This window comes from Erigeron canadensis, chromosome 9 (assembly GCF_010389155.1).
Source record: "Erigeron canadensis isolate Cc75 chromosome 9, C_canadensis_v1, whole genome shotgun sequence".
NCBI classification, from domain to species: Eukaryota; Viridiplantae; Streptophyta; class Magnoliopsida; order Asterales; family Asteraceae; genus Erigeron; species Erigeron canadensis.
The window spans coordinates 35,048,994-35,061,599 of NC_057769.1; the positions used below are offsets into that span (position 1 = coordinate 35,048,994).

The 12,606-nt window shown below is 33.5% G+C and overlaps 2 protein-coding genes across 2 annotated transcripts; both read right to left on the reverse strand.

Annotated features, from left to right (window-relative positions):
• Positions 1 to 107: 107 nt before the first annotated feature.
• Positions 108 to 3,194, reverse strand: LOC122582116 (protein BUD31 homolog 2). The gene is made up of 4 exons (XM_043754475.1): positions 3,090 to 3,194; positions 2,293 to 2,396; positions 995 to 1,182; positions 108 to 442 (listed from the first exon to the last, which is right to left on the reverse strand). The coding sequence occupies exons 2-4, from the start codon at positions 2,384 to 2,386 to the stop codon at positions 287 to 289; spliced, it is 438 nt and encodes a 145-aa protein (XP_043610410.1). The 5' UTR covers positions 2,387 to 2,396; positions 3,090 to 3,194; the 3' UTR covers positions 108 to 286.
• Positions 3,195 to 6,320: 3,126 nt separating this feature from the next.
• On the reverse strand, positions 6,321 to 9,770 carry LOC122583292 (serine/threonine-protein kinase KIPK2-like). The gene is made up of 2 exons (XM_043755711.1): positions 8,241 to 9,770; positions 6,321 to 7,439 (listed from the first exon to the last, which is right to left on the reverse strand). Exons 1-2 carry the CDS (start codon positions 9,683 to 9,685, stop codon positions 6,590 to 6,592), a joined length of 2,295 nt encoding a protein of 764 aa, XP_043611646.1. The 5' UTR covers positions 9,686 to 9,770; the 3' UTR covers positions 6,321 to 6,589.
• Positions 9,771 to 12,606: the final 2,836 nt, after the last annotated feature.

The window sequence follows — 12,606 nt, forward strand, 5'->3', positions numbered from 1 at the left end:
ACTGGTACTAGCTATGTCTCTTAAACGACTACTCATCGATTCAGTGCTCTATATGAGCAACTTTCCCTGCCCTGATACTATGGAGACGATAAGCAACCATTTAGATGTGAAAAAAATAAAAGCACACCACTGTTTCAACTAGTAGAACTTCAAGAGGCACATCATGCGGTACATAATACGGTCATTTTAGACCAAATATTTTTCTACACAATACAAGTTTGCAACTATAAAAGCAAGGCCATTAGGATTAGGAGTACTTGATAAATATTCGGTCTGGTACAAGTGTTCAGTCTCCACTCGCACAGCCCTTGCAACCGCAATGCACACACTCTATAACACTTTCCTCCCTGAGGTGTTTGGGCACTCGACAAACACATGTCGTCTGAAAGTTGTGATCACGTGGTTGGATGCATCTTAAGCAGCAAAGACGTTCATATCCAGGCTGAAATTTAATATACAAACATGAGAATACGGTGTAAAAGGTATGTTAGCTCAAACATAGAGTTCATGACAAGTAGAGGTGGCAAAGATGGACGGGTTGGGTTGCGGGTAAAAATAGACGATTACTGTATGGATCGACTACTACACCCTAGACAATTTTTGTCCAAAAACAAAAGTTTGCCAAGTATGACCACTAAAAAGATTTTAACTTAATAATGACCAGAATTTATGTATAAATTGATTTAATATGTTTTATGTCTTAAAAGTATATGTTTTATGGCATGCTTACATTTTAGCCAACTTTTTTCTCAAAATTTTTTACCCATTGACTTTTGAAATAAAAACATAAACTGAATCAATCCCATTCATAAGACAATAGGTCAAAATGGCCACCTCAAAATCTCAATTTGTCAATCAACACTGTGTGAGCTATTGTAGTAATACAAATAGCATTTTTAGGGACTAAGGACCCTATATAAGTTTTATGAAAGCAGGTATCACATAAAATAATAAAACTTTTATGACAAACTATATAGAAAAGAAAGTATCTTACCTTCTTCCACTTGGCAATGAGATTGCGATCAGCGTATCCCTGATCCAAGCAAAATTCATAAAGTTCTTGAGATATCTCTTTCCTACGATAGTAAAGGTCAAAGACATAGCGACTCTGTTGGTGAGCAATTTTGAAGATTGGCCACAAAGTTTCACATTTTCTCTTCCCATCATGTGGATCATTCTCAGCTGTCCAATTTAAAAAAAGATAATGTACATTACTCAGAATATGCAGCAGCACAACAAAATACTCTAATCACCTATTTCAAAAAATAGAAGAAAAAAAAAGGTATAATATAATCTGGCACAGAATAGTCTATAACATAACAATGTACTTTCCCACTTCCAAAAACTACAGCGTTTCTGGATTCCTTTACCTTAAAAAAATATGGCGTACTAAACAGTGACTTGAAACAAATTCCATAGATAACTTTTCCTCTGTATGTATTACAAGTAAACTATTATCCTAAGATTTATTCTTTAGGACAATAAAGTCTAGTACTTGCAACAGCTTAAACCCATAAGTGTGAGTATGTGTAAATTCAGTACAATTAATGCGTAAAAATACCACGTCAAGACTATGCTATGTCACCATGTACATGGCAATTCAGTAATGAAACTCCACACCAGCATCCATTCAAAAAGCCTCAAACTTAAAAATTGCTCTAAACTAGTGGGCAGTCAAGACCTGATGACAGTATTACCAGGGCTGGCCCTGGACATGGGCGGGTGGGGTGGCGGCACTGGGCATCAGTCTGACAAGTAACAGGTGTGAGGTGCTGCCCTGGAATTTTGAACTTTTATAGAGGTTTCTATGTTGAAGATTACATGTTTCATATCATAAGCCTTCTTTAAAAGATAGAAACATAGTTTCAAATGTTAAGAAGATAATTGATGTTTGGTGATATATGTTAACTTTCAATTCAAACTTCAAAGATTATTTCATCAAGTTTTAACACTTTATTAATCTAATAAAATCAACTTTCGGATGAGTCTCTATAACTATGTTCCAAACTCCTAACAAATAACTTTTGATATGCTTACAAAATTAATTAGAGGCATATCTTTAGTCGTCTTGCCCAGAGCATCAATCAACACAGGACAGACCATGCATGGTACGATTGTATTAGCACAAAAACCTAATCAGAAACTTAACAAAAACTAGGTTGCTGTTAAAACCAATTTCCTTTTAAAATTTTGTACAAAAGTTGAAACAGGTGCATATTAACATCACATCAGATAACATAAAGTTAACAATTTACATGAAAAAAAGAAAGAAATTAAGAAAAGAGACCCAACCTTCTCTCATCTTTGCCTGTAATTCACGAAGAGTAGGCTCAACGAGTTCCCATCCCTCTGGGTATCTAACACGGTTTGTCTTCACTTTAGGCATCTTTTTTTATCTGCATATAATCAAATCCAATAAAATCATAACCTAAAAAATGTAGTAAAATAATCCATCTACTATAGTCTTGTGTATACGACAAATATCATTAACCCCGCCCCAAGTGAGACACGGAATCTAACGGACCTAGTAAGTATTCTATTGCCTGAAACTGTTAAAATATGGACCACATTGGGTAAGTTTAACGTGCAGACTGATAATAGTTATCCGATCTCGAGGGGACTATTAGTTTTACGAATCCAGCTACTTTGCCAAACACTAATAACTTACGACTCGAATATATAGGCACTAGCTTTCAGCTTCGCTCTAACTACGAGCTAAAAAGCTCATCGCTTTTCACCAATTTGTAGCAAAAGTTTTCAAATTGCGGAGAAACCCTAACCCTGTGGTCTTTGTGACCCAACGGATTCGAAACCGGGTCCATATTCTAGCAAAATACAAAAATTCGCCTATGGAAATGGTAATAAAATAGAAAATTTTATTTCGTACAATCAGATTAGGGTATTTTTTTATGATACTTATAAATTATTATAATAATTAAACCCTAAAAAGTAACAGAAATAATTGGATTGAAATTAAAGAGGTGAATAATTATTTTTTTAATTCAGGAAATTAAAATCAAAGAGTAAAATAACAGCAAACAATTAGGGGAAAAACGATTCATTAATAAATATATATAAAACAGAGATACCTCAAGAAGAAGAAGAAGACGACGGAGAGAGGCAAAGAATAAGTTGAGAAAGAAAAGGAATTTTTTTAATCCTTTTTACGCGAATACATATACCGATATATAAGTGATAATTACACAGATAGTCCATGTGGTTCTATAGAAATTGCATATTTGAGATTTCGATTTTCAAATGGTTAATGACTAATATTTCTAAAAATTAGTCTACTCATACAACCTTATACATATAACTAGGTTTTTTACCCACACGATGCATGAATATTGAATTTATTTTTCAAAACTTTTAACATTGACATTGATAATCAATAAATTGTGATTTAGTTATCATAACTTCAATGTGCTGTTTATTTTGCTAGCTATGTAAATAAAATTTTTTAAAAATAAAATCTAATTGTTACAATTACAAAGTTAACAAATAAAATAATCGACTAAATAACAAACAATAAAAAGAACAAAAACTCACATTTATTATTCACATAAATGAATATATCCGGCTCTTTTGCATAATGATGTTTCAAAAAGTTATTATTCACCAAGAATCTGCGACCTCTATGTCTCATTAACGAAAATCTAACAAAAATAACATAGACAAATGAATTTCAAGGAACAAATTAATATAAACATATTGAAGCTCCAACTTAACACTAAGTGTAATCTTCTTACATAAGTAAACCAAAAGGTGTTGTTTATGTAGGATATGTTTGGCACAAAAGCTTGGAGTTGGGGTTATGGTCAAGGGCTTGAAGTTGGAGCTTAGAAATGGGGCTAGGAGCTGGGGTTCTATTTCAACCCTTCTTCCACCAACTTTTATTTTAAAGACCTTTTGGGGCTTTAGGAGCTTTTTGGGCTGTGGCTTTTAATTTAAAATGTATATCCAAACAGGGCTACCGTAATAAATGGAGCTTCTTTTTAAAAGCTCATGGCTTTTAAGCTCCTAAAAGCCCTCTACCAAACAGAGCCGTAAATCCAGTAACAGTTTTGACATACTCCATCACTACATCTTAGAATGCTTATGTGGAAATTAGAACATTAGACTTTGAGTCTATCGATTCATGGCAAAGATAAATTTACTTTCTTTAATTTGCCAACTAGCTAAGCAACCCGGGTTCAACCCGGACATTATATTCAAAATTTTAAAACCAAAAAAATGTATAAGAATGTATGTAATTTTTGTTATCAATATATTATAATTTGATATGAAGATAGTGAATTGACTAACACAATGATACGTAAAATAAGAGTACATGTTGCGTTAACAAAGTATAAAAAGACATTTCATAATATTTTATAGAAAAAATTAAAATTTATTTGCTTCAAATAAAAGATTTGGAATTTTAAATAAACATTAATTGATGGGGTTTTTTTTTTTTTTGTCAAATATGACATCATAAATAAAAGAAAAAACCTTTTAAAAAATGTATGATTTTGACACATCATAATCTTTCTAAAAATACTTATAAAAAGCAATCCTTCTTTATTATATATAAAGATAAAGATAAAGATTTCCAATGCTACCTCTAACAAAATCCAAAAAGATGAAAGCTATAAAGTGAATTACCTTTAACACGGGAATGAAGGGTATGTATAATATGAACAGTATAGAGAATTGTGGTAGAAACTTTGTATATTCAAAGGAGAAGAATGATTTATAAAATAATGTTTATGCCTGAATGAATAAGATTTGTATAACCGGGGTAAAAGATATCATTGATTGATTCTTCCAAATATTTCAATTGAATTATATGTCAGTATGATTTATATATTATTATTTCTTTTAGAAAAGTTAGTATGATTTCAATATAGTGAACGATTTATTATTATAAAATATAAATATAAATATATATATATATATATATATATATATATATATATATAATTCTCTTTATTTATGATATAAATATAATATATGATTTGATTAATTTTGTCAAATATCTTTACCAAACTTAGATATACGTGACTTGTTTTTTTCTAAAACAATTTGTATTAGGATTTTTTATAATTATTTTAAGGATATATATAAATAAAGTAAAATATTGTAAAAAAAAAAATATGAATGTGCCATGTAGGATAAATCCTATGTGGCAAATTTATAAAACAGGTTAGATTTTTTATAGACTCTAGAATCGTTCGGTTTTCTACTATTTTAATAATTATATAGATAACGGGAGCAAACTTTTTAAGGCGTTGTAGGTGCAACTGCATGCAACCTTATAAATATGACTTGATTGGAAAGCAAACCTGTTTAGTTTAAAAATTAGTCTACTCATCTTACTGTTAAAAGAATTTTTAGGTTAATAAATTAAAAGGATATATCATCTCCCAATATATTATTTTTGGATAATTTGAAAAAGAAAAAACTCCTTGATTTACTAGTTTATCTAAATGGTCGACCCATATTTGATATGTAAACTGAACGATTTGGTTTACAGGTTTATAAAATTTATTCGGTATTGCATTGTTAGTTTTAGAGCTTAGGGCATTTTTAGTTGGTATTGCATTGTTAGTTTTAGAGCTTAGGGCATTTTTAGTTGAAAAAATGATGAAATAGGAAATATTTCTACAATGACAAACAAATTTTACAAACTTCATTCCAGACAAGTTCTTGAATAAGGTGTTACATTCATTAGTTTTCTCCCGTTTAAAATCGAGCATTATTTCTTGTGTGGCATAAGAAGAAGGTGATGAATTCATCATCTCTAACACCTTGTTAATCTTTCTGGTTATTAGGATTTAGGAACCGATTAAACACATCTTTTTATAGATAAAATCATGGAAACAAACGACAAATCTTAACAAAGCTCACCAAGTTTAGTACTTATTTGATATTGCACTGGACACAAACAATAGTATATTTTACAAAGTGCAACATGCTAACTAATTGTATTTGTGTATGACTAACGATTATTTTGTACATAGCACGACACCTCGCCTAAATAAAAACAAAAGAAAGATATATAATAAAAACATTACTAAAGAAAAACTTGGAACAAATAGAAAGGTACAGTAATTAGCGGACTCGTTAGAATTTGTTGGTATTTCTTAATACTTAAGCTGGTTACATACTTACATAGTTACATTATGTATGTTCAAGTTTTACGATTCTTTTCTGTAAACTTAACATTCTTTTTTCACTTTTTATGAATCAATAATTGGGGAAAATGTCGATCTTGACCGCTTAAAATAAGCAGCAAATTACGCCAAACAACAAAGAACAAGAAATCTCAAAACTTATCCTGAAAATATGTCTGAAATTTCATTACTCTTAACAAATAACTTGTACAACTATGCCGATTAACATTGTCAAAACTCAGGCCAACGATTACTACAGTTTCCCCGATGCCAACCCTATTGCCATTCCTGCTGAGCGCACCTACACTGTTATTCCCAAAAGACCAGATCCCCGACAGCCACCACCACTAGCTTGAGAATGTTGTAATTGATATTGATCTTTGCAGCGCCAATGGCTTGTTGGGTTTGCCATACACCAAAGATGGTCCATTTTGCTAGAATAGCTCGAACTCTAGGTGCCCTTCAGACGACTCGCTGTAGTCCAAATACTTTTTCGCCTTCTCTAAAGAAGCGGCCTTAGAGAGTGCGACATCATACGGCTCTGGCAACTCAGGTGGAGATGCACAACGTATCAAAGCCCAATTTAAACCATCAAAAAAGGGGTGTTGTTTGATTTCTGCCGCTCCTCTCTGTGACCCCAATCGGTTTTCAGGCTCTTTCACCAACAATCTTTTGATTAGATCTCGAGCATGAAAACTAACAAGTGGTGTTTCAGGAAATCTAAGGCTCTCCAGAACCACATTGGCTAACGTCTCATCATTTCCAGGGCCTTTAAAGGGAGTTTTCCCATATAAAAGCTCATAAAGGAAAACACCAAAAGTCCACCAATCGACTGCACTCCCGTGACCTTCTCCTTTGATGATCTCGGGAGCTAAATACTCATGGGTCCCCACAAATGAGTTGGATCGGGCTTCAGTGGGCTCAGCCACAAGCTGTGGCAATGAGCGGTTAAGTGTCGCTAAATTAAGTTTCTTTTTCTTGTTTTTGGGGGCAGGTAAGATTCTGGGTCTGAAGCATGAGACTTGACAGGTGGGTTTGATGCAGAAAGGATCTATGCAATTTGACCCAGCGCATGGGCCAGACATTCTAGGTGGCTCCATTGTGCCTGTTGAAGGTGATTGCATCAGAGTTGGGTTCACAGCACAACGAAGTGATAGGTCAAAATCTGTGACCATAATGTGACCGTCTTCCCGAACTAAAATATTTTCGGGTTTTAAGTCTCGGTATACAATGCCAAGCATATGCAAGTACTCCAGAGCAAGAAGGACTTCTGCCACATAGAATCTGCATAATAATACGGAAATAACAGGTTTACTGATTAGTTAAAGATTTACAGAAGCATAAATCATAAAAGCATGCCCCCCATGGACCTAAAAGTGCCCAGTGATTTAACAATCCATATGAAGAAACAAATGCATACGGCAGTACTTTTATGGGAAAAGGTGGATGTACATATGAAAATTGACCAACAATATGTTACCAACTAGGTATACCATCTTGGGGATGAAAAGTGACCAATATGTCCTACTAGGTCTACCATCTTGGGGAAGATGAGTTGGGTCTAGAGGACCACATGGTCAGGGTTTCTCCGCCGATCTCAAAACCTTTTTGCTAGATATTACTGCCTAACAATGTGGCAAAAGAAAACAAAAAAAAAACTAGTCCGAGAAAATCCAAAGCAAGGCCATCCACCATGTCATCAAATGTTAAGTTCCATGATATAATCAAGTTGGGGCCATAATCCATCAAATGTTCATTGGTAACTTTTTTATATAGGGCATTAGAGCAGGGCAGATTGTCCAGCATTCTGATAAATAATCAGTTTCCAAATAATTACAAAATTTATACGTTGTCAAAAACAAAGTATAGTTATTTGATTAAGTTGACATAAGACATTTTGTAGAGCTATAATACACTCTTAGTAGCTTTTGGCACATTATCACATATTACCAGTTTCCATTTTAAGTTGCTTTTTTTCCACTTTACCACTATACCTATCAAAACACAACTTAAACTAACACTTTTATAGTAAATGGGTCAAAAGTGCCACCTATCATAATAAAGTTGCACGGAAGTTTAACTTACCGTGCTGCTTGTTCGTGAAAAAATCTGGCAGGCTGCTTCTGCCTAAGAACATGCAGATCTCCGCCCGGGCAATACTCCATAACTAGACATGATAAGTTCTCGGAAACAAAATGAGCATAAAGGGTCGGGAGAAATGGATGATCCAAAATGCTCAAAATCTCTCTTTCCATATGGGCTCTCGGCATCTTTTGCCTCCTCTCCAAGAACTCGTTATCCATGACTTTTATGGCAAACGGGTAATTTGTGCCAACTAATTCGGCAAGATAAACCGTACCAATATCTCCGCAACCAAGCTTTTTCAAAAGATTGAAATGTTTCAATCCAAGAAACCCATATTGGTTCAACATATGATGAATCGCTTGCCATCTGATGTCTTTTGACATATGAGGTCGATTTATAATGATACACCCGCTGAGATTTCTCTCTTCACTAACACTAGTACTACTACTGTATTCACAAATGCTGCTATTTGAACTTTGAGTGAACTCCCCTTTATCTCCAAATCTGGAATTCTTATTATTATGTAGTAAGGAGAATTTACCATAACTAGTCAAAGTGTTGACCGGTCTTTGCATACTTTTTTCTTTTCTACTTAAAGAAACATGAGATGCAGATCCTTTATTGGGCTCAGTTGTTGCATCTTTTATAGCACAATGGCATTTTTGGCAAATTAAATGGCTCGTGTCTGGACCCGATTTAGCATTCACTGAACTAGATGCATTAGTAGCAGGAGTAACTGAAGTCAAATCCTGCCTTGACTTTTTCTTCACGATATTCTTTGTTCGAATTACCGTCTTCACAGCACGGGGTGACTTTCTTATAGCCTTTCCTTTATAGCGTGACTTTGGAGTTGACTTGCTTGACGCAATATTATTCTTGTCACGGTTATTTACAATCTTAACTTCAGAATTAACCGACTCCAATGACCCTTCTGGTTGGATACTACAACTTGGCGAAGGAATTGAAATAATCTTCTTCTCTTGTACCGGTTCACTTGAAGATGGACTCTCAGATTCTGGCGCAAGTAAAATCTCCTTCAGCTTTAATGAAGGTCCAACTCTTTTCGGTGTAATTGGGCTGCTATATGGCAGTGATGACCTTTTAATGGCCGCCATTTCTGAAGCTTGAGAAATGCATAATCCCCTTAAAGCCTGTTTTAGAGACACAGGCTCGCCATTCCCAATTCCCGATGAAGATGATAAACTCATCCTCATTGGTTTCTTTGATGGGTTTTTCCTAGGTGTCGCTCCACCAGTTTCATCAGAATAACTTGACCCATTGAATGAAGATCTTATACTAAGCGCCTCAAATAACTTATTGATATCATCTTCCATATATCTACTGCACCCTTGAGGTGGTTTTTTCTCTTTATCATTAATGAAATTGCTAATACGGGGTTCATCTTTCAGCTCGACAATCTCATGAGTACCATAATACGAACCCATCTATAACTATATGGCGCAAGTAAGTAATAATCCTTCACCGCCTACCACTTTGAAGATATACAAAATGGATAGTACAATTACGCATCACACAAACATAACTACAACCTTCAACCATGGGTTATACAGCAAAATACAGGTCTCAACATATCATCATAATCGAGTACACAAAATGGAAATGTAGTGAATCCTGCAATCGAAACAATTAAACCAAAATTAGCCAAATAACCTTTTTGGTCCTCTATCATGAAAGCAAAAATGTATAAAGCATAGCATCACAGCTCAAAAAGTTTAAATAAACTGACTTTTCTAAGTTTAGAGGCAATCTTTTCTAATAATCACATGAAAGATATTGATAATGCTAACTTGAAAACTAATGCATAATAAAACATGTACCATACTATTAAAGTTTTCAACTTTTCATTCACGTTAAGGCAAACGACCAATCAACACTTGATAACTAAAATCCTACAAGGCGAGATGAAATTTGAACAGGACACCCTGCCCCAATGACACAACGTGAAAATCAATCAGCGGGCCTAAAAAAGCACACGACTTTGCAGACATTTTCACTATGTGAAAGCTAAACACACTGAGCTTCAGTGTGATTACCACACTACCTATGTTTTTAACTCAATGTGGAAAAAACCAGGATGGGTTGTCTATCAATGTACACCATTACAGGTATATAGAGGTTCAGTGTAATTGTCAGTGTGGTGCTTGCTTTTCGGTGTGGTGCGTGTGACCACACCTGGTACTCTAAAAGGTATAACTTTTTCCAATACCCAGCTGATCTACAGTCCTAGATGCAAACAAACATATATTTCATGTATAATTTACTAACAATCTACTTAAATCAATACTGAAATGTAACATCATTTCACATTAGTATGGATTCCGAATAAAAAATCGGGTTACATATAATAAAGTATAGCTTTCCTAATGAAATAGAAAAACATATAGTCATCATTGTCACACTTATTAAATCATTCATCCAGTATATCTTAATTAATTAATTAAATCAAAACATATATACAATCACTATCAACAGACATAAATATTTAGTAATTTTTACCAATGGTAAAAGAAAACACAAGTATGAGATCTACTGCTTAATACATTAAAGAGATAAATACTATTATAGCAACAAGAAAATATAAATAGTAATGGTAATATTGGGAATGTGAAAAAAATATAAAAAATAAAAAACTTAGTAGATAAAAGTGAAAAAATTTAAATGCATAACCGACCCATTATAAGAAAAACCAAAGAAAAGACTTACTAATAAGAACAGTGAGAGAAATATGTATGTATATATGTATCTATAGATATAGATGGATGTTCATATTGGGAACCCTAAACTTTGTTTTGAAGGGAGTGTTAGTGTTACTGTGTGTGAGTATAGATATATAGAGAGAGAAAGATAGCATGTATGTATGTATGTATAGAGAGAGAGAGATGTGAATGGGAATCAGGTGGTGAGAGAGATGGGGATGGGGATGTAGGCGTAAAACGACACTTTTAGATCTCAAATTGATCGGTCCCTCAACGGACACCCCCCTGCTCCCTTTCTTTTGTTTTCTTTCGCTCATCTTATTTTATTTGGATTTGGATCAATAACCATAGGTTTTTTTTATTTGTTTTCTTATTTTTTCGGTTGTCACGAAATAAAGCATCTAATTTTTTTTTAACGAAATGTTAGTTGTATCAAAATTTTGTCCTGCAACTTCACGAAATTTGGTTTTTAGGACTTCATATAAAATAGTAAAGATAAAAGTAATTGTTTAAGATGGAAAAAGTATTTTCAGGGAAAAAAATTAAACCAAAAAATTAATAACTAGTCTAAGAACATAAATGGGCATGAGGGCATCTGAATACGAACAAACTCTCAGAATGTTGAGAATTTTGATATTTAGAATTTTAAACATTTAAAGAGTTTTGTTCATTTAAATACATTTATAAAGTAAAACTAATGTAATAAATTATGGGATGGGTGTATAAAAGAAATGTTAAAGAAAAAACGAAAGATTTAACAAAGTAAATATTTGTTGAATGAATGTTTGATTGACAGGAACCGATGGAGAAGAAGACGTGGTCAAATATGAAAAATAGTAACTTTATTTTATAATTTTTTGTGATAATTCAAAATTATATTTTTCAAACAACCGTTTAATGTCAACAAATAATTTTATTGTTAGTTTGATCGTTATAATGTTTAAGGATAAAAGTAAAAAATAAAGAAAATAAAATTCCAGACAAACATGGTAAATAGACAATAGCGTGATAATATCACATCTACGTCTTAGAAATTACATTTACTTTTCTTATATCCACTTGTGATTATTGAGTACTCATTAAATATAAACGAAAAGAAACTAAATAAAGTTAGTGTAGTCCTTAAGCATTACCACAGTGGTTGGAAACACATTCTTCATTTAATAGTTTTTGTGTTCAAGCTTTTGGTTGGACAAAAGAACTCCCTCTAAATTCAAGTTTGAAAAACATGTTTTACCCCTATAAATCGTTGTGTCTTCAAGGGGATTAGTAGGGGGTTTTCCCTCATCAAATATCTGAAATAGGCATTTCTACTTTGAATGTAGCGCGGACCCGGTTAAAACAACGTATATTATACCTCCCGCTATCGGATCGCGACACGAAGTTTTAAGCGAAATTCACCTTTTTAAAATATAATAATAATAATAAAGTTTTTTTTTTTTGAAAGGTGAATTTCGTTTGAGAACTTCGTGTCGCGATTCAACAGCGGAAGGTCTAGCATACATTGTCTTAACCGGGTCCGCGCTAGAGATCTCCCTCGAAGTAGAAATGCCTATTTCAAATACCCGATGGGGGAAAACCCCCTACTAATCCGCCCGAAGGCATGACGATCAATAGGGGTAAACTCTGCCCTCTCAGACTTAAATCTA

What these genes read in the sequence shown, in the direction of transcription:
- LOC122582116 (XM_043754475.1), bottom strand. Translation starts at nt 2,386, where the DNA reads ATGCCTAAAGTGAAGACAAACCGTGTTAGATACCCAGAGGGATGGGAA. An exon ending in ACAGGCAAAGATGAGAGAAG is followed by an intron (nt 1,183 to 2,292) that starts GTTGGGTCTCTT and finishes TAAATTGGACAG; the next exon opens with CTGAGAATGATCCACATGAT. An exon ending in TCATTGCCAAGTGGAAGAAG is followed by an intron (nt 443 to 994) that starts GTAAGATACTTT and finishes ATTAAATTTCAG; the next exon opens with CCTGGATATGAACGTCTTTG.
- LOC122583292 (XM_043755711.1), bottom strand. Translation starts at nt 9,685, where the DNA reads ATGGGTTCGTATTATGGTACTCATGAGATTGTCGAGCTGAAAGATGAA. An exon ending in TTTCACGAACAAGCAGCACG is followed by an intron (nt 7,440 to 8,240) that starts GTAAGTTAAACT and finishes ATTATTATGCAG; the next exon opens with ATTCTATGTGGCAGAAGTCC.